The sequence below is a fragment of the Drosophila guanche genome, unplaced genomic scaffold, assembly GCF_900245975.1.
Source record: "Drosophila guanche unplaced genomic scaffold, DGUA_6, whole genome shotgun sequence".
NCBI classification, from domain to species: domain Eukaryota; kingdom Metazoa; phylum Arthropoda; class Insecta; order Diptera; family Drosophilidae; genus Drosophila; species Drosophila guanche.
The window spans coordinates 2,083,972-2,106,868 of NW_022995753.1; the positions used below are offsets into that span (position 1 = coordinate 2,083,972).

General features: G+C 40.0%; 3 protein-coding genes across 26 annotated transcripts in view; 1 reads left to right on the forward strand and 2 right to left on the reverse strand.

Moving 5' to 3' along the window:
- The first annotated feature begins 123 nt into the window (after nt 1-123).
- LOC117588518 (protein-tyrosine sulfotransferase) lies at nt 124-12,781 on the forward strand. Of its 4 annotated transcripts, XM_034279849.1 has the most exons (9): nt 124-321; nt 2,570-2,700; nt 4,398-4,638; nt 4,800-4,979; nt 5,109-5,245; nt 5,307-5,505; nt 9,313-9,543; nt 9,628-9,797; nt 12,625-12,781. In XM_034279849.1, exons 1-9 carry the CDS (start codon nt 160-162, stop codon nt 12,764-12,766), a joined length of 1,593 nt encoding a protein of 530 aa, XP_034135740.1. In that variant the 5' UTR covers nt 124-159; the 3' UTR covers nt 12,767-12,781. The 4 variants fall into 4 exon arrangements, with proteins under 4 accessions (XP_034135740.1, XP_034135739.1, XP_034135741.1 ...); XM_034279848.1 differs by having other exon boundaries at nt 9,313-9,797; XM_034279850.1 differs by lacking the exon at nt 12,625-12,781 and having other exon boundaries at nt 9,313-10,628.
- Nucleotides 12,782-13,211: 430 nt separating this feature from the next.
- Nucleotides 13,212-22,847, reverse strand: LOC117588519 (troponin T, skeletal muscle). 21 transcript variants are annotated; one of them, XM_034279874.1, is made up of 10 exons: nt 22,716-22,847; nt 20,144-20,191; nt 19,341-19,382; nt 17,087-17,110; nt 15,993-16,362; nt 15,025-15,243; nt 14,867-14,959; nt 14,715-14,795; nt 14,529-14,607; nt 13,212-13,821 (listed from the first exon to the last, which is right to left on the reverse strand). In XM_034279874.1, the coding sequence occupies exons 2-10, from the start codon at nt 20,164-20,166 to the stop codon at nt 13,568-13,570; spliced, it is 1,185 nt and encodes a 394-aa protein (XP_034135765.1). In that variant the 5' UTR covers nt 20,167-20,191; nt 22,716-22,847; the 3' UTR covers nt 13,212-13,567. The 21 variants fall into 21 exon arrangements, with proteins under 21 accessions (XP_034135765.1, XP_034135748.1, XP_034135763.1 ...); XM_034279857.1 differs by having other exon boundaries at nt 19,341-19,385; XM_034279872.1 differs by lacking the exon at nt 14,529-14,607 and adding an exon at nt 14,024-14,102 and having other exon boundaries at nt 22,716-22,846.
- LOC117588516 (solute carrier family 41 member 3) overlaps nt 17,684-22,897 on the reverse strand; it is a 42,192-nt gene continuing 36,978 nt past the window's right edge. The window contains exon 9 of the transcript XR_004574142.1: nt 17,684-17,694. The gene's annotated coding sequence lies outside the window, so the exon portion shown is untranslated. The remainder of the gene's footprint in view (nt 17,695-22,897) is intronic.

The following is a 22,897-nucleotide window of genomic DNA, read 5'->3' on the forward strand; positions in this document are numbered from 1 at the left end:
AAGTCCCCCAAAGCAAATCGAGCCACTAGGCCCCAGGTGGCAGGCGACTGACGGCAGGAGTCTTCGGGGGAAAGTCAAATCAAAAAGCAGTTAGCTTCAACACCTTTCAAGTCAAAAGCGATAGCGAGAGAAGGAGAAGGAGAAGGAGAAAGAGCCAGGATGCGATTGCCGTATCGTAATAAAAAGGTCACCCTGTGGGTGCTCTTTGGCATCATTGTCATCACGATGTTCCTATTCAAATTCACCGAACTGCGCCCCACCTGCCTCTTCCGCGTGGATGCCACCACCAATGAGCTGTCCTCCCAAATGGTTCGCGTTGAGGTATGTACCCCCAAATCTCGGCCAAAACATCTTCGCCTCCTCTTGAGCTTAACGTGCGTTTCAAGTGTGTTAGGAAGTTTAGGGTAAAGCGAAAGTTTCTTCCACCCACGCGCTCGTACGAGCAGCTAGATAATGGGAAACTCAAAAAGAGGAGACGGCAAATCTACCTTTCAGGTGTAGGAACAAACTTTTCTTGCATGTGCACATATCAAACATTTGCTCGCTTAAAGTCTTTGCTTACTTGATGACTACTTCAATTTTTATGCAATTCGAAAATAAAATTAGTTTTAAATTGCTCCCCGCAGCAATTGAAATATAAAAAGTGCAGAAAAAAAAGGTTCTTGCTCTGTCTTCTGTATGCCAGAGTATCGCAAATTTGATGTAAGCCAGAAGCACTAGCGATATGTGGTAAAATTAAAAAAAAACAAAATACATGTCTTGTACTTGATTTTTTTTTTTTTTTTACCTATTCAACAAACTGGCTCACTGTCTGTTGTAATTATCTGTTTGGGCGACGACTAAACGCTCTTAGAGCATGTTCCCCTGTTGGCCATTCGATTATGGCAAATTTGTACAGCCAATCAGCGAATGATGTCAGTTGATACCAGTTGAACCCCTCATGGGCATATGTGGCATTCGTAATTGATCAGAATCAATGTAATTCCATATTCAACTGAAAATTCATTGGCGTAACGCACTGTGTTGGCTGGGACTGGGACTGGGACTGCGACTGCGACTGGGACCTTGGGGCACGAACACAAAACGCTTCCAATGATAAATCAAAGGAAAGAAAAAAATACTCTGAGGAATCATATATGTTTGTATCATAGAAATAGTAGAACCGAAAGCAGGATAACTAATTTCATGTTGGCTGAACACACACAGTGGAGTGAACTGGACCGGTGAAGGAAGGAAGGATGTTCTGCCCCACTCCAGTTTTGGGCGGGGAAAAAGAGAGAGTGGCCATTCATCCATTCCCCCTCCCGGCTGACCGCATACGCAGACCAAAGCAAAAGTCATTGAGGGAATTTAACTGGTTATCGGATGACCGAACACTATTTTGTAAACATTAGTCCAAACCAAAATGGTCCTCATTGGGCGTTGAATACCATGGGGAGGGTGAGAAGGAGGAGCAGAAGGAGGAAAAGCCATTGATTAGCATTGGGAATATCGAAGGCCATAAGGAGCTTAGCACCGGACCAGAGCCATGACTCCACATGAAAGACAATACCGATTACGATGTGTGTCTGTGTGTGTGTGTGTGTGTGTGCAGAGTGCAGAGTGCAGAGAGAAAGCCAACGAATTTCCGATTCCCACATCTTTTTAGTCTTCCAATGGCTTACAGAACATTAGCACATATTTTGGTCTTAACCCAGAGGTGGAATTTAATTTCTTGGCTTTTCTCTTTTGTCCGTCATTAAGGGCACAATGAAAACAAGTGTTGTGGCAGCTTCATTCCACTTGATTTATCATTGAAATTTAATTATCAAATGTTTGATGAGCGCAAATACGCATCGCTTGAAATATCCTTTCAAAATTCACTGCAAATAAACATGTAAACTCCGAATAGATTGCTTAAATTTTGGTTAATTAATGTTTAAACCAAATAAAATTAAGCAAACATACAAATATCCAATAATTTAATGACACATCACATATGTGCATGCAGACATCGAGTATATCTTATCAGTATTTGTGGAGTGGTTAGTGCTTCGATTAGATAGGAGGCAACAGCCCGAAACCCCTCAGCTATCATAGATATCAGTGCTCCATAAATCATTTATAATCGATACAGGAACATCGATCGATTTCCCATTACGATGGGATGGATGAGACCCAGCCGTAAAAGGGGTTGTGGCAAGATTCCAGAGACCCTTCCAAGAGCTTTAATTTTTATTGACAGTTTGAGTTATATTTTTAGTCATTTACATCGCATTATGGCCCGTGCACGTCTCCTACGCGAACTGGGAAGACATTTTCCAGATATTCTACTGTCATTTTTTGTTGCTTGACGCTAATGCCTATGAAGGCTTTAACACCTGCGTTAAGTCAAGCAAAGCAATCCTACCCCACGCGCTCTACACTTTCCATCGTCATCAGCTCTGAGCCACGTAATTTTTCTCTCGCCTGCCTGCCTGCCTGCCTGCCTGCCTGCCTGCCTGCCACATTTTGCTCTAATTTCATTTTTTTGTCATCTCTCTCTCTCTCTCCCCCCTACAACCCGGACACCCACGCATTGGATGTGCAGAAATACGTCACGGACGACAATCAACGCGTTTATTCATATAACCGGGAGATGCCTTTAATATTCATTGGCGGCGTGCCCAGATCTGGCACGACGCTGATGCGCGCCATGCTCGATGCCCATCCTGATGTGCGGTAAGTAAATTTCTTCCTTCAGCAATTCTTCAAACTGCAAAACTCAAACTCTGTTCACTTGAATTTGCACCTTCAACTGCCTGCAAACAAAAAGGGAAAATCCATTGGGAAAAGTCTCTTTCAATCGAAGGTATCTTTTGCCTTTTGCAACACACAAATTGTAGCATATTTTCTTAGCCTCTATGCTAAATAGAGTGTATCCTGGTCTATTGTTAGCCTCCAAAGGGAAAATATTGTAATTTTTTAATATTTGCATTTTCCGTTTTACCCCCCCGTTGGGTTTCCTCTCCTGTGTGGCCACAATTCAATATATTCCGTGTCGAATTGCCCTTTGGCGAATTCTCCCTTCTGCTGCAGAGACAGCAGGCAGGTTCTTTCTCTCTCTCCGCTCACACACTCACTCGTAATGCCAACATTTCTTATGTTTCCCTTTACGCATGAGTAATTAGCCACGAAAATTGTGCAATCTGCAAAATGGCAAGGGCCAACAAGTAGCGAGCACCAGCCTCAGCCGAGAGCCTGCTGCCGCCTTCATTTTGTTGGCCGTTTTTCTTCTTTCCTTTTTAATTTTTATTATTAACAATTTGCCTTTCTGCAGTCCCCATCCATGGAGTATCCTGGCCTGGGAGCTCGGTGCCGCTTTTTCTGATGGCTGCACAGCGCAATTTCCTCTATTTAAAAATCTACTTCCCTGCACGCTCCTCCGGAAGGGACTGGGATGTGGAAACGCGATGTGGAGGGGCGATTTTAGTTACGAAATAGGTTTAGCGAGCGCCAGGTTGAGGTCCCCCAGTCCAACAGCCTGCCCGCACTTTGTTTTCTGTTCGTACCAAAAGTTCTGTAAAGTTTTCCGAAAGCTTCACGCGTGTGTGTGTGTGGGAAAAGGATAAAAAGAAGGAAAAGAGGAAGTAAACTGACAGTCGGCTTCCTCTCGGTAATGCTCAGATTAAATCTGCTATCTGGTGTGTATTTGTAGCATTTAGCATTTTAGCATTTAGACTTCGGCTTCAACTCAATTAGTGTGAGTCCTCGGTAAGCCCCAGGAATAATTTGTGGGCTTTGTGTGTGTTCACGGGGTTCACGATTAATGTTTGAGGTGTGAAATGCGTTTTGTGGGCATATCCCATCCGATTTGGCTGTAAGCTTTCGTAATTCCTACAACTTTCACTTGGGTTCATAGAGTGCCAAAGGCCACTGGAAGAATCTCTGCTGCAATCAATGAGGAGACAGCTGGGATATTTGTGATAATTTTTGCGCAATCAGCGTACCAATTTTCGTAGCATCTTTGTTTCGTTTGAAGCACTTCGTGTTTGACTGAGCTTTGAGCAGCCCGAAAGCAGGAGTGGGAGCCAAATGAGAGTTGTGCATCAGACATTCAGGCTACCGGCGCGACGGGATGGGTATCGCTTTTCATTTTGTCGATTGCATTAGGAGGTGGTTTGGTGTAGGTCTACGCCTGCTGTGCGGCAACCAAAGCCAGGCCTCATCCTGCTGTTGCCAGACAACAGTTTCATGAACAGTTTCCAGCCATCACACGAAACGATACGAGTATCGTATATGCAACCTGCTGTTGCTGTTGATGCTGCCTGCCACTTCCACTTCCACTTCCACTTACTTTGTGTGTTGTTCTCTCCCTCTCTCTCTCTCTCTTTATATGTCTCCCACTGCTGTTCTTTGTGTGGATGTGCGTGGTCTAGCTGCGGGCAGGAAACCCGCGTCATTCCACGCATCCTGCAATTGCGCTCGCACTGGCTAAAGTCCGAGAAGGAGTCGCTGCGGCTGCAGGAGGCCGGCATCACCAAAGAGGTCATGAACAGTGCCATAGCGCAATTCTGTCTGGAAATCATTGCTAAGCATGGAGAGCCGGCGCCCCGTTTATGTAACAAGGATCCGCTGACGCTCAAAATGGGCTCCTATGTCATCGAGCTCTTTCCGAACGTAAGCATCTACACCGCCCTGAGGGAGAGCAGACTTTTACGTCAGCAGCTCTACTTGTGCTGCTGTATCCTGCTGTGATACAATTTCCTACGACATTATCCACTACACTTCTACCTCTCCACTCTCTCCCCTCTCTCCCCTCTCTCTCCACTCCTGCACAGGCGAAATTCCTGTTCATGGTGCGCGACGGCAGGGCGACAGTTCATTCGATTATATCGCGCAAGGTGACAATCACCGGCTTCGATTTGAGCAGCTACCGCCAGTGCATGCAGAAATGGAATCACGCCATCGAGGTGATGCACGAACAGTGCCGGGATATCGGCAAGGACCGCTGCATGATGGTAAGTACCCACCAAAGGGGTAACCCATTCCAATCAATCGCTTCGTGACAAGCCAATCCACGTTAGAAGAGGAACTTTCTCATTCCTCGCCTTTACTTGATATTATTTATAATAAATATTTCTGCTCAGGTTTACTATGAACAGCTGGTGCTGCACCCGGAGGAGTGGATGCGCAAGATATTGCAATTCCTGGATGTGCCATGGAACGATGCGGTGCTGCACCACGAAGAGTTCATCAATAAGCCCAATGGGGTGCCATTATCCAAGTGAGTTTTTGCCAGGCAATTGTGTCCCTTAAGATCATAACTATTTATTCCATACCATTAGAGTGGAGCGTTCATCGGATCAGGTTATCAAGCCGGTGAATCTGGAGGCGTTGTCCAAATGGGTTGGCCAGATACCGGGCGATGTGGTACGGGACATGGCCGATATAGCGCCCATGCTGTCCGTGCTCGGCTATGATCCGTATGCGAATCCGCCGGACTATGGTAAGCCAGATGCATGGGTGCAGGACAACACGTCGAAGGTAAGGTGCAGCCCCCACCCAAAACAACAGCAAAAACAGCACACGCACACACACGCGCGCACACACACACGCACAAAGCAGGCTTACCATGTCCATCTCCTACTTTGCACGAAACGCACTTTAAGCCCTCGCACTGTCACCATTTCGCTCTCTCTCTCTCTCTCTCTCTCTCTCTCTCTCTCTCTCTCTACCTCTCTGCCTGTCATCCTGTTATGGCAGTCGGTTTCCTTTGGGAGAGGCAAAGCCACTTTCTGCTTGCCTGTGCTCCTCCATGCATGCTCTTGTTATCTTTCACCTTTTCCTTTTTACAGCCCCCCCCCCAAGCCCATGTCATTGGCATATTTTGCACTCCTTCACCCACTCTTTTGGGCGGAAGAGGCGCAGACATACGCCTTACATCACACACGTTTTGCAACACTATTTATTTTCTTTTCCTTCTTTTATCCTTCTACTCGATTTCGTTTGCCGTGTGTGCGATTTGTGTTTTGTGTGTTTGTGTTCTGTTCTGTTTTGTTTGTTTTGCGTTTTGTGTTTTGCACTTTGCCATTGCCTTTACCTTTGTTGTTGTTGTTGTTTGTGTTGGTTGCACCCCTGCAATTCCCATTCCCCCTATTTATTTTTCTTCTTTTTATTATGCATATTTCCTCCTTTTTCAGCTACTTTGATTCTTGTTCCTATGCCAACGATATGTGTATAGATATATATATCGTATTTATTTGTTGTTTTTTCTCCGCTTTATTGGTTCTTGCTTATTGCTTACGTATGCACATGAGCCAGAGGTTCCGATTTCAATATGGAGAGACGAACCGCCCTAGGGATGGTAACGGAAACGGGGGAAATTAACATGATGACTATGAAGATGATGATGCTATCAGGCAGAGGGGAAGAGACCTCGGCTGGAGCGTATAGAATAGGAGGGGCGAGAGCAGAGTGAACTTGAGTGCAGTTATCTCCTGGAGATTTGATTTTTAAGAATATTTGGCTTAGAGACTTACTCTAAATGTAATTAATATTAGTATGTTGAAGCGCAATAATTGCACCGCTAAGTGAGGCTTCTTCGACTCAATGGTTCAATGCAGCTCTCTAGATGCCCAATTTATTGGCAAAACAAAGTACATTAAATGTGAATAGTGTGAGAGTCGAAGAACATTTCTGAACTGCAGACCATAATGGTACGCTTGACAGACGCAGGCTCAATGCTGAGCAAGTAAATAAAACCCATCCGGCAGCAGCAGCAACATCAGAAAATGGTTTATTTATGCCAAAAACTGATGTGTCAGCAAAGATGGTGAACTGTTTAAATACCATTTTGATATAAGTTTCAATCTGAAACGCTTGGCAGTCTTTGTTCGTCCAGACAATTCATTCAATCACATTTCGCTCCAATGAATTTTGGCCGGCCCTGAGGTCACAGTTCAATTGTACTGTGGTCCATTGCCGTTTTCATATTACGCATATTCCCATTCGCATTTGGGGTTACGCCTATACGCGGTTTCCTCCGCTGCCATCTGACTCGAGTGGCATGTTCGTTCGGCTGATGATTCGGCCGCACAGATGTTGCCCGCGCGTGTCCGCTTTAGCCACAAGATTAAATTGCAATTTTTGGTTGGCCATGCAGGAACTTGGAGCTGCCTCCAGTCTGGATATGCATCTGTCGCTGCTCTCTCTCTCTCTCTCTCTCTCTCTGTTCCTCTGTTTGCCAGTGCATCCTGCTGAGTTATGTGCTGCCCAGCGACGCGTTAAATGATCTGCTAATTAATTAGTCCACTCAACTCGAGTTGAGTTAACCTAAGTTGAGCCATCTCCCCATTTTATTTTTTTTGCATATTTGGACAAAGAGTTTCTCATTAATTAAAATTGCATCAGCGCCAGCGCCAGAGCAATGCTGATAGTGGCAGAAACAGGACTCTGCTCCCGGGTGAACATTTAACTCTATTCTTCACTAGGGTTGGGTGGGGTGGCTGCAATCTGCAGGACAGACAGTCATAAGTCCACGAGTCAGGACTCCGTTTTGGGATGTGTGTGTGTGTGTGACTGCACTTTTAAACTCGATTTGCTTTCACCTTTAACTAAAATTCTGTCGGGATTTCCATTATATATGTACATATATTTTTTATACCCGGTACTCGAAGAGTAAATAGAGTATATTGTATTTGTGCACAGGAGGACTTCTGTATGCTCACACTGTTACAAGTGTATTTCAAAAAGGGCGAAAACCTCGCAAATCTACAATTTAACAGATAAAAGAAAACTAAAAACACCATTCCGTAGGGAATTATATTTGTTTTTTTCATTCACACTGCTTCTGCTGTGTGCGTCTAAAGGAGGAGCGAGCTAAAGGAGCGTGTTGGTGTGAGAAGTGTTGTAGATGTAGATGACAGATGAGGAAAAAATGTTAAATTTGACAAAACACCGCTCAGGTGCAGATTTAGTACTGAGTGCCGGGTATAAAAGTTGTGACGCGTAAGAAGGGTCTCACACGTCCCTTCTCGTTTTTTATAATTTTTTCCCCTGTATTTTTGTGTGTTTTTTTATTGCGCTGTCACGGCTTCAATTTGTGTTTGGCAGTTGAAGTTGCAGTGTTTCCATGCAGTTGCCTGTGGGGGGGTGAAACACATCAGACAGCTTATGGCATAAGTGGCAATTTATACATGCATGCCACCAACAACAGCGAGTGACAGAGGCAGGCAGGGACGAGCGGACAGGTGAACAGACAGATACGGCAGAGAGCGAGCCGGACAAAGTTAAGTCAACTTTTGCAATCCCCGTCATAGTTTGACTGGTAATTCCCGACGCCACATACTGTCTGCCATGCGCTGGCATGCTGCCACGAGGCACCAGGCACCAGGCCACTGGTACCGCCAACCGTAACAAGGTTGAAACGCAATTAATATCAATTGAAAGTCCGCCAATTTCATTATATTCCTTAATTTATGTTAATGGCAAATATTTTAATTAATTGATGCGGCTGCTCATCCTTCTACGCCTTTTTGCCATTTTGCTGCTCGAGGTGTCTGCACGCATTTAATATTTAATCCATATTTGCATATTTCATATTTGGGCACGCGAAAATAATAAGTGTGGGAGGGAAATTGCAAGCGAAAATGCAAATCAAAATAACGAAAGGTAAATACCCTCGGGCAGGACTCCAAATGCAAAGGTAAATATAAGAAGAGAGCGATGCAAAAAGCAAATATGGCAAAGGGGCAGGCAGGCAGTGGCCAGAGGGAGGCGAGAAAAAACTGATACATAAAAATGATCACATTGCAAAAATACCAGAGAAATTGAATGCGGAGGGGAAAAATGCGTAATGCGAAAAGAAATTGTATGCAGAAAGCAGATTAAAAAATGGTCAGGGAAGATTAATAAAGAACAGCATTCAATTAACTACAATACCAATGATGTGATGGTGGAGAAAATTGAGAAAACAAGAAAGCAAAAGCTCCCTTTCCAATGAGTATCTTTGATTGATATTTTGATTGCAAAATGTTTTTCGCTTTAATTGGAACACAAGACAAAGTTGAACAACAATTTGTGGTGCTCAAAAGTTTCCGCTTTTGGTAATTGTCTGAAGCTTATGCATAGTCACATGTGCAGCTGTTGGCATATGGGTTGCTTTGGGGTTGCAGCCATAATGAAGCTGCTGCCTAATGGGGGATATAATCCACAACATTTATATATTCAATCCTCATCTGTGTGCTACTGCTAATATGCATTTAAAACATTTAAACGTTGTTTGTATTTTATTTAGAGAAAAATTCAAGTATCTTTAGTGCTTGTATTTAAGTTTGTTTTTACATTTTGCAGGTAAAGGCCAATCGAAGACTGTGGGAAAATAAGGCAAAGCAAGTGCTCCAAATGAATCCGAGGTCGAGTGAGGATACGGATAACGACAACAACCCCATCAATATAATTAATACTAGTAACAAAAATAACAACAACATCAACAATAATAACAATAATAATGATGATAATAATGAAATGAACGATAATAATCTGTACAATATCAATAAAATTATACCAGTAGAGGAACACGAACAAGAACGGCAACAACAGAATAATCATCAACTGCAGAGACACCAGCAGGAGAAACAGCAACATCATCGGCAGCAGCAGCAGCAGCAGCAGCAGCAGAAGCATCAGCATCAAGAAAAGGAATTCATTCGGGAAGAGGAACAGGAACAGGAACAGGAAGAAGAGCAACAATTGTTGCATCAAAAGCCAAAGGATGTCATTACGATAAAGCAGCTGCCATTACAGTTCAGTGGCAATAGCAACAACAACAACCACAACCAGAATGGCCCACTGGCGGATACATGATATCCGCATATACCCATAAGACTGCCACGTGGCAAGCACTGAGAGAACGCGTAAAACTTTGATAATGAGTATGAAAACAATGAAAGATGCTTATGTAGATGTAGATGATGATGATGAAGATGTACGCACCAGACACCCCAACAGACACACACACACACACATGCACACTAATTTTAAATTGTATTAGCTGTAATGCATATAAAACCACGTACATATATGTATGTTGATGTATGTACATGTAAGAATGCTTTTTAATGTTACCAAAAATGAATGAAACACACAACAAACAGACAACATTTTAGCCCCCCCAGTAGGGTGCGTTTCATGACAATGAGCAAGCGAATACAATAGCATAGACATTGGAATAGATTGTACCATAAACATGTAATAACACAGGCTTTAATCTGTTCCATTATTCGCTTTTGCAGCATCTCTTACGAGAATACCATTCCCAAAACTATTAATTAATTGTCTTTGAAAGGGTGATATTATGATTTAGTTTCACTTTAACGATTACAGACCAGGTTTAAACTTACTTAATTTAAAGCAAAGACTCCATTGGACAACAGACTTAATATTTATGTATAAACAAATACCACTTGGAAGGAGACTCGTGGCCACTCTTGTGTCATGAAACGCACTGTCTGTGTACTATATCTAATCCGGCATACATAAATGTATAAGTATGTGTATGTACAATCTATAAGTTGCAAAAGACCACCTAAAGAAGTGCAACAAACGCTGGACATTCACCGAACTCCACTGTTATAAATATGACAAGAAATCTTTCAATTTAGTTTAGTCAAAATCTTTTGTACGCATGTTTTTGAGAGACTTATAATACCACAACTATTTGTTTTTTTTTCGAATAATTTTAATTGTGTATATATGTACGAGTAAATTAGAAAATAATTCGATTATGATTTCCCCCGAACGAATCTCTAATCTGAAAATCGTCTATGTGCTAAGACACAGAACAGCGCCAGTAACCTTTATATAGTTTTATACATACATATAAATGTATATATGTATGTATTTGTATATAAAATATGCACTGTTTATACGTTTGCATAATGGTGAGCAAAACAAAAAAGCCACAACAAATATCTAGAAATGTTACATTTTTAATGGATGAGCTTTTAAAGTGTTTTATTTAAACAGAAGACGAAATATTAGTAATAATCTTTAAACATATATTTGCTACTGACGGATAGGGGGGAAAATAAATATAAATAGGAATTTTCCAAGGTTTTTTTTTTTTTTTTGTTGCAATAAATTGACTGAATGTAAAGAAAATAAATTGAATAAATAAATATAAACATTTAATTATACAATAAATTGTATGATACACTTATATAATAATGGATGTATCTATGTAAAACTGAATGTCTAAATGTAAATGTGTGTTGTAATAGATTTTATAATACCCATGTATGTACTTTATGCCATGTGTATGTATGAAATAGAGAGAATCTTGAATTATGTTAGTCTTAGAGCCGTTCAACTGTTGTCAGACTCCACTGTCTGGCAATTGGAACCACATAGAGCGAGAGGTAACTAACTTATGAACAGTCAACAGCCTTAATATAGGTGTAGACAAAGAACGGAACTGTACTTACATAAAGTACAGTAATTGTAGACAAGTAAGGCGCCTAAGCGAGCACTGCTTGAAGCTTTATTACACTTCAATCATCTACCAAATATAGCCAGCTTAAGCAAGAGGCAAGGACATGAATTTGTTTTGCTTACACAGCTGCTCCTTCCGTGTTAATTTATAGTCTCTTATTTAACATACACGCACTGACACAGCCACTTGAGCCTTGTCCGTCCTAACTGCTGCGTGGGTGCATGTGTGTGCTCGGCCTCGCGCTCAAGGAAATTCAAGTTAAGTTTTTATTACACTTTTGTTTAGAAGACAAAAAAAAAGAAAATAATTGCTGACAATAATTAAAAACAAAATAAATGTATGATTGCTTAGTAAAAATGTAAAAAGAGAAAAGACAGAGAAGGATAATCCGTATACATAATGCTGTCCACCTTGCTCACCAAGCATTAAAAGCAAACAAAAAACATGAGAGCAGAGGAATGAGCATAAGTTTATAATATTTGTGTATAAATATTTTTAATCCGTGTGTGTGTGTGTGTGTGTGTGTGTGTGCGTTGTAGAGCTAACGAGAGCGGAGCATAAATGTAAGCCATGAGCAAAGCGAATGCTTTGATGGCCATGAAACGCAGTGTATGTGTAATCTTAACGAGTAAATATGTAAATGTGAAACTTGAACTATTTTTGCTATTTTATATGATGCATTTTTTGTCTAATTTTTACCAATGTATGTATGTATGATGTAACTACCATGTATATTTCTCGAAGGATACATAAATACATGTAAATGAATGTATTTTGTATGTAAACTTTTTTTTTTGTTCTGTGGGTAATCGCTGCATGTTGAAATAACAATTTGTATTACGATCTACTTGCAGCAGACAGACAATCAAGGCTCAAAGAAACTATAAAATTAAAATAAATTAAACCACAACTACCCAGAAACGCAGAAATAAATGTATTCTCGCCTGTCCCCACCCCACCCACAATTCCCATCAATCCAAGGAACCATAACGAAGAATATTTAGCAAATTATAAACCAAAAATAAACAAAAAAATAACAACTGTACGCTGCAAAGATCACGATATGGAAAAGAATTACAGAAATATATGTACACATATGTATGTAATTCCATTCATCAGATATTTTATGTGTGCAGCTCGTAGGCTAAGTAAATTGTACAATTTATTGCATTCATTAAAAACAACAACATGAACATGAAGAAACAGCCGAAAATATACGTACGTGGAATTATACTATACAAACAATCCAAAAAAACAATACAAAACAAAAGCAAATCAAAAGCGAAAACAATAAAAGTTAAACATAAAATATAAAATACAATTATGCAAATTAAAGTCGTTTGTACTTATTCACACAAATGCGGTCTCCCCTAGAACTAGTCAGCCAAGGCCAGAGTGTGGCGTTTAACAAAAAAGTATAGCATACTTTCGTGCAGCTGCACTAGTGCCTTGAGGATCACATAAAAAACCCTCAAAACTGTGTGGAAATTTGGAAACGCCAAACAAAAAATGATACAAAACGATGCGCATTTTATTGCTCTACAAGTCGGCTGCGAGATATCCGCTGATTATTTTCCATAACTCAGTGGGTTGCCCAATACGAGAGTTATTCGCCCTGGAGAACAAATAAAGACAGTGCTGAGAGATCGACCCGATCGACGCACCGACACCACACACACAAACAACGGGAATTGTTCATAGATATGATGCCATAACACACTTTAATATCTTGATAGATCTTTCTTTCTGACTCTTTCTTTTTGTTTGTTGAAGGTTGTTGGTTTTGTTCTCTGGTTTTTTGTTTTGACTGAGTTGGTGTTGGTTTTGATGTTTTATTTGAAAGAAATTCGTACATTTCTTGTTGTTTTCATTTTCAATTTGATAAGTTCAATAAAAAAAAGTTGCTCAAGTTGTTGTTTTGTTGTTTTGCAAGAGTAATAAGCATGTTTTTTCGAATAAGCTAAGATAATAACTATTTAGTTCATTCTTTTACTTTTATTAAAATTGTTTGGCTTTGGTATTTTTGCTTTGGTATTTAAATGTAGAGTTTGTTTTTACGAAAAAGACGTGGGGGGGCGGGGCTGGTTGGAGGGAACGTTGGAGTTCAGAGTCGGCTTATTCCTCCTCCTCCTCCTCTTCCTCCTCCTCCTCCTCTTCCTCCTCCTCTTCCTCCTCCTCTTCCTCTTCCTCCTCCTCTTCCTCCTCATCCTCCTCAGCCTCCTCATCCTCCTCCTCGACGACCTCCTCCTCGACTTCCTCATCATCCTCGACGATGTCCTCATCGGCCTTGGCATCTTCCTCACCCTCGGGTGTCTCGGGCTCACCGGCCTTCTTGCCTGGTCGCTCGCCGAACCACTTTGGCAGTTTGGCTATATCGAAGCAGAAGAACAAAATAGAGACACAATCGATTAGCATATTTGGATGAACATGAAGGAAACTCTTGGAGGAACAGGAAAATATAAAACAATACGTGGCACAACAATGAACAGAATAATGAATGTTGTTCTGTTGTTGTCGTCTCTGGTGGCTCTGGCTGTGGCATTTGGTAGAGCAGTAGAGTACAGTACATACATTTTTGACGGCCGGTGTATTGGTCCTTCTTCTCGTTCCAGATCTTCTCGTTCGAGTCCTTGGTGATCTCATCAAAGCCCTGTCGTTTTGTGTATTTTTGTGTTTGAACGTTTTGTGTGTGTTTTGGTTGGGTTTTTTTTGTTTTTTTGGTTTTTTTGTTTTGTTTGGTTGAATGAATGTTACGATACGCAGCGCACACAAGTACAGTTGACAATTATGAAATATAGTTTACATAAAACATAGAAAGAAAAATAAAAAGAGAGTTGACGGTTAGGTGTGTTGCCCAATTGTTGTCAGTCGCCCAATTCCCGTCCGGACCCCCACCCGCATTCCCATTCATTCTAAGCTGCTTCATCGACTCGACCCTTTGGACGTGACTGTACATTGGTAATGATTGGACATAGTTTTTATGGATTAGACATAGATAGTAAGGTAGAGAGAGAGACACACACGTAGACATGGAGATTGGAGATTGGAGATTGGAGTTCGTTTATCGGACGCTTACATTTTGTGCGCTGAGTGAATCTTTCCTGTCTTTCTTGCCAGGTCTTTTCTAAGGTTTCCGCATAGACCGTATTATAGCCCTATATTATTGATATTGAGATACACATTGAGAATAAACATGGTAGAAGCAAGAGAACACCCAAAGAAAACCCAAGTCTAATCGCGTAAAAGGCAACTGAATACTTACACCCTCGAAGAGCTTCTTCTTGTCGTCGTATGAGCGTGTATCGACACGTCGCTCATATTTGGAGGCGACTTGAATCTTGGGCTGCAAAAAAGGGCAGACAAGAACAAGTGTTGGTCAGATATAGTCAGAGATCGGAATCGTGAGCGACTTACCGGGTATTTGCCAGTCAAAGCTTCTGGGTCGAGACCCTTCTTCAAGGCTTTGTGCCTGAGCTGTTGCTTCTGTCTTTCCTTCAACTCTTTCAACTGGAATCGGGGGGTGCATATTTTTACAAAAGCCATAAAGACCATGCTCTGTAGGGGCTACTCACATCGTAGTCCTGACGTTTCTGCCTTTCTTCCAAGTCATACTTCTCAGTTTCCAATTTGACAATGAGCTCCCACAGCTCCTGGGCCTTCTCGCGCAGCTTAGACTCGCCGAAGCCCTCGATGGCCAGTGGCTTGATGCGGAACGACAGCGAGATCTTCTTCTCCTCCTCCAACTGTTCCTTAGTCTTGTTACGTTCCATGGCGGCGGATGAGAGTCCCAACTATTTTTTGTTTTGTTTTCATGTGCGTGCAAGTTTTTTTTTTGTTTTGTTTTGTTTTTGGTTTTTTTTTTTTTGTTTTAATATTTGTTTTTGATGCAGACACATTTCGTTGTGTTTTTGGTTTTATTTTGGTAATTTGTGTGGTACGTGTGGTACAAGTGAGAGAGACAAACAGTGAGAGAGAGAGAGAGACACACAAGAGAAGAGCGCATGGAGCGGAAGAGGAAGTTGCGATTGTTTTTTTTTTTTTTTTTTTTTATTTGTGTGTGTTCGTGTGTGTGTGTGTGTGCGGACAAACATGGAGATACATGCATGTTTTTGCAAAAGAAAAAGGAAAAAACAAAGAATTTGTTTTGTTGTTTCAGTTTCACATTTGTTTAGGATTGAATTGGGTTTGGATTGTTGTATGAAAAGCATGGATGCATGGGTACGATACAATGGATGGGACACAAACGTTAACGATTAACGATTAATGATCAATGATCGAGGATCAACGATCGGCGATCAGCGTTCAATGACGACCAACAATGAGGCCAATCGATGAGAGAAAACATAATTGATGTGTGCGTGTCGTGTGAGTGTGTGTGTGTGTTTTTTTGCATGTTTGTTTGTGAGAGAATAAAAAAGAAAACAAAACAAAACGCAAAATGATATAGCCAAAAACCAGGAAAAAAAAATAAATAAAAAATATATGGAGGGGGGGAGGCGTATCAGTAGGGTGCATTGATGGAATCTCATATAATTACCACGCCTGCATCCTTCTTGGCAATGGTGAAGTTGGGGCCCTTCTTGTCCTTGTCCTTCATGGCCTGCAACATGGCCTGACGCTTCTTCTCGGCTTCCTCGAGGCGCATGCGCTTCTCCTCAATCTCGCGCTGCTTCTTCTCCTCAGCCTCGCGGACGCGGCGCTCCTCCTCCTCCTTCTTGCGCTGAGCCATCTTCTGCTCCTCCTCTGCGCGGGAGATCTTGCGCTTGGCCTGCTTCTCCTTCAGCTTCTTCAGCTCATCCTCCTCCTTGGATCTCTGTTTGCGCCATTCGCTGATGTATTCTTTCAGCTGTTCATCGAGATCGGATCGCTTCTGGTCCTGACGCTTGATGAACTCTGGATCGCCTTCCCCTCTGAATGGTGCCAAGACAGCGATGAGGATGGGGAGAACAAAATAATCAATTAGTTTTCGTCCATCAAGCATTGGGCTGTTCTTCTATATATACTTCTTTTTTTGGTTTCTTTTAGATAGCCACTAGTACTACGAATAATGTCTAAATACTAAAATTAATTACAGCATTTTGATATAACATCTTGGGGCCTGTTTATATTTTTTTTGTTTTCGGGTAAATAATTACTAATCTTTACTGAGTTTTATTGATTATATTCTTTACAATTAGTAGCCATCAAAGAGCTGATGTGAGAAGCATTAGATTTTCTACATTCTACCAAGGACATTTCTACTCTAGTTAAAACAAAAAAAAAAACAAATAAATATTAATGGAAACGGAAAACACGCTAAAAATGAAACGATTTACAAATCGCTTCCATGTTGCCGCTTCAGGTGAGTTTGTGGGGTGAGTAAGTGTGTTGAACTGCGCTGAGCTGAGTTAAGTTGAGTTGAGTTGAGTTGAGTGCTAGCTACATTTTGCAGGTACAGTTCAGAGACAGAGTCTGAGCTATTTTGGGGTTCGTGAGTGTGTTTTGTTTTGGGTGTTGGCTTGCTTATTTGTACGAACAGGCTGGGATTAATCGTCTACGACCTTAACGTAACACTAAGGTTTTAGTTTCGGTTAGCATTCTTGTTTTTTTTTTTTTTCATTTGTGGTTCACATTTGTTTTTGTACATAGACTTACTCGGCTGGTGTCTGAGGTGGTTTTCTATACGTGAGGCATTGAGGTGGCAACAAACATGGAGGTGGTGATACATTTTATACATATATAGATTTGGTTGTTTTGTTTGTTTTGTGTTTCAAAAATTGACAGTTTCACGGTGTTTTGTGGGTATCGGTTTGAAAATTTCATACAAAATTTAATTGCATTTTAAATATATATATTTATATTTATATTTATTTTTTTTGTGTGGCAAACAAAAAAGAACGTTGAAAAGAAAGAGAAAAACATTTGATTTGTGGTTTAATTCAATTGCAAAATGGTTTGGTTTGGTTTGGTTTGTTTGTTGTTTTTTTTTTTTTTTGGAAACGAAATGAAAGAAGAAGATAAGATGGAGAATATATATAGAGAGAGATATTTTTGTTCTTTGTATAAGATAAAAACAAAATAATTAGTTGTCGTGGTAAGTGCGTATTTGTTTTTTTCTTTTGTTGTTGTTTTCTGTTGTTTGTTGTTGTTCTAAAGAAAACTTAAAAAATTGGGAATAAAATCGAAACGAAACGAAACGAAATTCCAAGCAACGATTCTTTGTACAGTATGAATTGGAGCTGGTTCTGGAACTGGAACTGGTCCTGGAACTGGCTCTGGTTCTCTGATGCATGGTTGGTTGTGACAAAGAGAGATATATAATGTCGAAAGAGAGCAGAAATATACACAAAAAATGTTGTCTCTTCGGGATTTTTCTGTTTTTTTTTCTTCGATTTTTTTGTTTTGGTAATTGGCAAACGGGCAAACGAGGTTTTTGGGCATTTCAAAAAAGATTTGTGGAAATTTTGTGCAGCATTCTGTTTGTTTTTTTTTTTTCGTTGGAAAAAAGTTTATACAGATTTGCAGGGTTTGTGATATCAGATACGAAAATATTTTCTTTTGTTATCGTCTCGAAACAAATACGAATTCAATTTGATTTAGAATTTTGAACTTTGATCTTTGGATCTTTGGATTTGTTTGACTTTTTTGACTTTTGATTGGGTTTCTTTCTTTCTTCTTTTCATTGGTTTTCTCACACAATTTACTTACTTCCTGTAACAAGAAAGAGAATCAAAAAGAGATGGAAGAGAGAAAGAGAGAGAGAGAAACAAAGTTCAATGAGATCAATGAGATATTTCCAAGTGTGAAAGGCAAGAACATTGTTGTTGTTTTTTTTTTTTTGCTAAGCCAGGCCAGCGATAGGCGGAAAGAGAGTTAACTTTTTGCCAAAAGTTTGTTTTAGAATTGTAGACTTAGAGATATATTTATAAATGTTTACTGGTTGGACATTTTTATTTTTCTTGCTGCTGGGAGTTCGGGAGGATAGACAGATAGACATGTGGCAGCTGCAGACAGATAGACAAAAGACAGGTTACGTATACAAAAATACACAATAATAAGTATGTATGTGGCATATGGAAAGCTATAGGTTCCAATGGGGTGGTGGGGTTGGGGTTGGTACGTATTTACACAGTTTGAGCGGCCAATTGGGAAGGAGTCAGATGGGGGACAGAACTATGAGCTCGTTGCTTGAGTGATTGATTGGGGGTGATAGGAGTGAACGGGGTGAACGTGGGTGGTGTGAAAAGGTTCGATGGTAATTTTCCAGGGTTCCATTAGTAAGTTTTTTGTACAATTAACGGATGTTCAAGTCGTGATTTTTTTGTTTTGATTTTTGATTTTTCATTTAGAAATTTTGTAATTTTGTAATTTGGATGTTTTTTGATAGACGCACACAACAACACATTGAGAACAAAAACCAAAGGAAATAACATAAATGTACAACATAAAAGGAAATCATAATACTTAACGTTCTAAATTAATAAAAACAAATACAATTATTTACAGACAAAAATACACAGAGCAAAAATTTTGTTGGGTTGGTTTCTAGTTTTGGTTTGGGTTTGGGTTTTATGTTTAGGCTTTTGGACAGGAAAGGATATTTTCTACGGTTTTATCAAAAGTTTTGTTTGCTTTTTTATCTTTTCTTCGATTTGTCAGCATTTAGCGTACATTGACAACAAAAATATACAAAGGAAAGGCATCCAAAATTGGGTTGTTTTAAATCAAAAAAAGGATCGACAAAAATATTTATTTTTACGTGACAAAAATAGGGAAGGGGTAAAACGGTGGTACACATAATGCATAGACAGATACGCGTTTGTAAAATGAACACCAATCGAGTTCTTGAGGCTGCTGCACCAAAACCAACAAAAAATGTCGACACAATTGGCAACATAAATGTACTTACGTCTCCTCTCTGGTCTCCTCGACAACCTCCTCCTCCTCGGAGCTGCTTTGGTGTTCGTAATTAAACGAATTTCAACAACAGATTACATGTGTTTTATTTTTCGTGTTTTTGTATTTTATTATTTTGTTTGACGAGTGAGAGTGCACAGTGCAAACGGGTGATGTGACAAACCCACACACACACAACACACAGGTGCAGGTGCAGGTGCAGGTGCAGAGGTGATTGTCGATTTGGTTGTTGAATTGTTGTTGATTTTGTGGTGGTGGTGGTGGTGGTGTTGTTGTTGTTGTTGAATTGTTGTTCGGTTTTTATTAATTGATTTCGAAGATTTCGAAAGAAACGAAACGACAGCATTAGCGGTTGATCGAACATAATCATGGTGGGATAATGGTTGGTGGTACACGGTTAGGTGTCGTGGTTCGGGGTTCGGGATCGGTTTTTGGGTTGTGGTTTCCATGAGAGAATGCGTGGAAATAGACAAAAGGAATACAGATCAAAATAGGTGCCACATGGGTACATATGTATAGAAGTGGCATGTCCGATGGCCTGCACCAGACGTCTTCAAAAACTTTCAAACAAAAATTCACAAAAAGTTCGCAAATAACTTTAAATTAGTAGTGGGAACCAACTGGAATACTTCTCGTTGAGCTGTAACTTTAGCTTTAACTTGAACTAACTATAATGCTTATTATTTAGCACTAGGCATCACTTCTCAACACTTTGAATACTCTCCACGTCGGACTTCGCGGCGTATACTTAATATTTGTGCTAGTCGCTGAACGTCTTCGGGCTCTGCTACTTACGTGTACTCTTCATCGTCGGACATGGTTACGGTTTAGGGTTGAAAAAACCTGCAAGAATAATTTGGAGAAGAGAAATTCGGTGCGGTTAGATTCCTGCTGCTGCTGATGTGGTTCAACAAAAGTAATTTCAACAACAAAAGTAGCTGCCGCACCAACAACCAAACAACGTTCGCCTTTTTTCTCCTATGCTTTGCTATGATTGCCTTGATGGCAATCTATAAATAGACATGTAGATATGTGTGCTGTCTCTGGATCTGCTGTCATAAGATATATATGGAGAGAGGAACCTGTCTTTATATAGCCGGCAACAATGTCGTGTTCTCATATCATAATCTTCCCAAATTCCCGTGGCTCTGTTGTTGTCTCTTAAGTGAATTTTTATTTTCTGGGTCTATCTTTATACCAACACACACACACACGTGTCAGTGTGTCAGTGTGTGTGTGTGTGTGTGTGTGAGAGAGAGAGAGCGCCATAATCTGATCTATATACATAGATATAGCGGTGTTTTTCTTTAAATTTTTTTTTCAATGCGTTTCCCGTTAAAAATAGACTTTGGGGCACGTATTGAATTTCCCTTTTGGCATCCAAAAGCTGCGCAAAAGCTTCGACGAAAGCTTATTCTGATTTTCTCTTGAGTATTCGAAATTTTGTAAATTTTTTTTATTTTTACCTTGGCACTAAATCAGAATTTCTAGAAAAGCTTCTTCGACATAGAATGGGCTGTGTGTGTGCCAAAGAAAAGCCAAATACATTTCAAATGCCATTCATAGATCGCTCTCTAAATATCTATACTAAATATTTTCCATATATTATATATGTACAAAAATCTGATCGTGTGTGTGTGTGTGTGTGTGTGGCGCATTTCATATATAAAAATGTCTACAATTTCATAAGGCATGTGCCATTTTGCTTCCTTTTTGCATTTTGCATTCTGCATTTTCAAATACCTATTTTTAGTGACACACCCACACAAAAAGTGGGTCAGCTCTGGAGCATTTTGGGCAAATGCGGAATGCAATTTTTGGCCTTTTTACATATAAATAATTATGAGAACCTCTTGGCATTGCCATCAAGCTTTGTGGCAAACATAACTGATGGGATCTCTATCGGAGAATGTCTGAGAATGTATGTCAGTCTATGTCTTTAGCAGAAATACGAACATAAAATAACAGTTTTTAGCTGATTATAAGATATTTTTCTGGGCACAAGTGGGGCTTAGCTGTTTGTGTTTTTGCGATATTTTCTAGCTCTCTTCCTGTTGCGCTCTAAGCTTGCCTCCTGTAAAAGACACAATCTTTCTACAAATAAAAAAAGCTCTACAGGTTTCCATTTATAGAAATCTATATTCCAGACTCTCCAGATCTGTATCTGTTGGTCTGGCTGTCGGTCGTGCGTGGGTGGATCCCAGCTACATATAACTCTCTCTCTCGCTCTCTCTCTTTCTGTTTCTACATCGCTATCTCTATGTGGCGCCTGCGCCTGCGCCGTTTGTGGCCAGAGACGAAAAGTATCTTTGTATCTGTATCTGTATAGCCATGCGGCGTGTGTGTCTTGGACATTTTGCCAAGGTAAAAACACACACACACACACGCAGAACGAATTTATTTTTAAAATTCGAACAAAATGAAGCAACAAAAAAATAAATTCAGAAATTTCCTCTCAGATCATATAACACTTTTTGGTCTTTGCTACGGACTCGATGCTCGAATCGGATGAATATATATATATATATATATATATATATAAATATATATATCTATGTTCCTGTCTTGCTGTGGTTCTTTTTATTGTTGTTCCTATTTTTGTTGTGGTTGTTGCCGCTGCTGCTGCTGCTGCTGTTGTTGTTGTTGTTGCTGTTGTTGCTTTTGTAGTTATTGTTGTGTTTGCTGCTGCTTTTGCTTTTGCTTTTGTGCTTTTGTGCTTTTGATGTTGTTGCTGCAAATGCCTGGGGAGCACTCGAGTATAAGTATTTTTAGCCGTTTTGCGACAGGCGAAAACCAAACGAAAAAAATTATAAAAAAAAAATATGCAAATGCATTTTGCATACAAAAAAAAATGTGGAAAAAAATCAACATTTTGTTGCAGAGTTTCGGACGGTTGCACTTCATTCGCCTTTCGGTTCATTCAAATTTCACTTGAAAAAAATTGCCAACAAAAAAAACGTAACTGAAACAGGATTATATAATACGTAATGGAATTGTTCCAATGTTGTTTCAAGTTTGTTGTTGATTTAAATTGTTCGATTAATTGATGCATTTCCTTGCTGTTCTTTTGGCTCCGACAAAGGATTATTATTCTTTTTTTTTTTTTTTTGGTTTATGTTCGATTTGAAGTTGATTTCTGGGTTCATGGTTTATATTTTTTGTCGCTTTTTCGGAAACTTTTCGATGGTTTTCTTTGTTTTTTTTTTTTTTTTTTTTTTTTTTTTTTTTTTTTTTTTTTTTTTTTTTTTTTTTTTTTTTTTTTTGTTTTTTCGGCTCGACACATTTTTTTTTTTGATAGTTTTTGGCAGGAAGAAGCAGCAGCAGTAGAGCAGTAGAAGGAACAGAAACAGAAAAAAAAAAAACTTACTTAGGGAAAAAGAAACAAATTGAAATCTCAACTAAAGTCCGAGCAGCTGACGTCGTAGGAGCGAATGCTGCGGTTCGACTAAACAGACTGACGATCCAAAGCGTTGCTACACGTTATGTTAAAGAATTTTTCATCGTTCGCGTTAGCGGAAAAGCATGAAAAGCATTTACCCCCCCACCCCC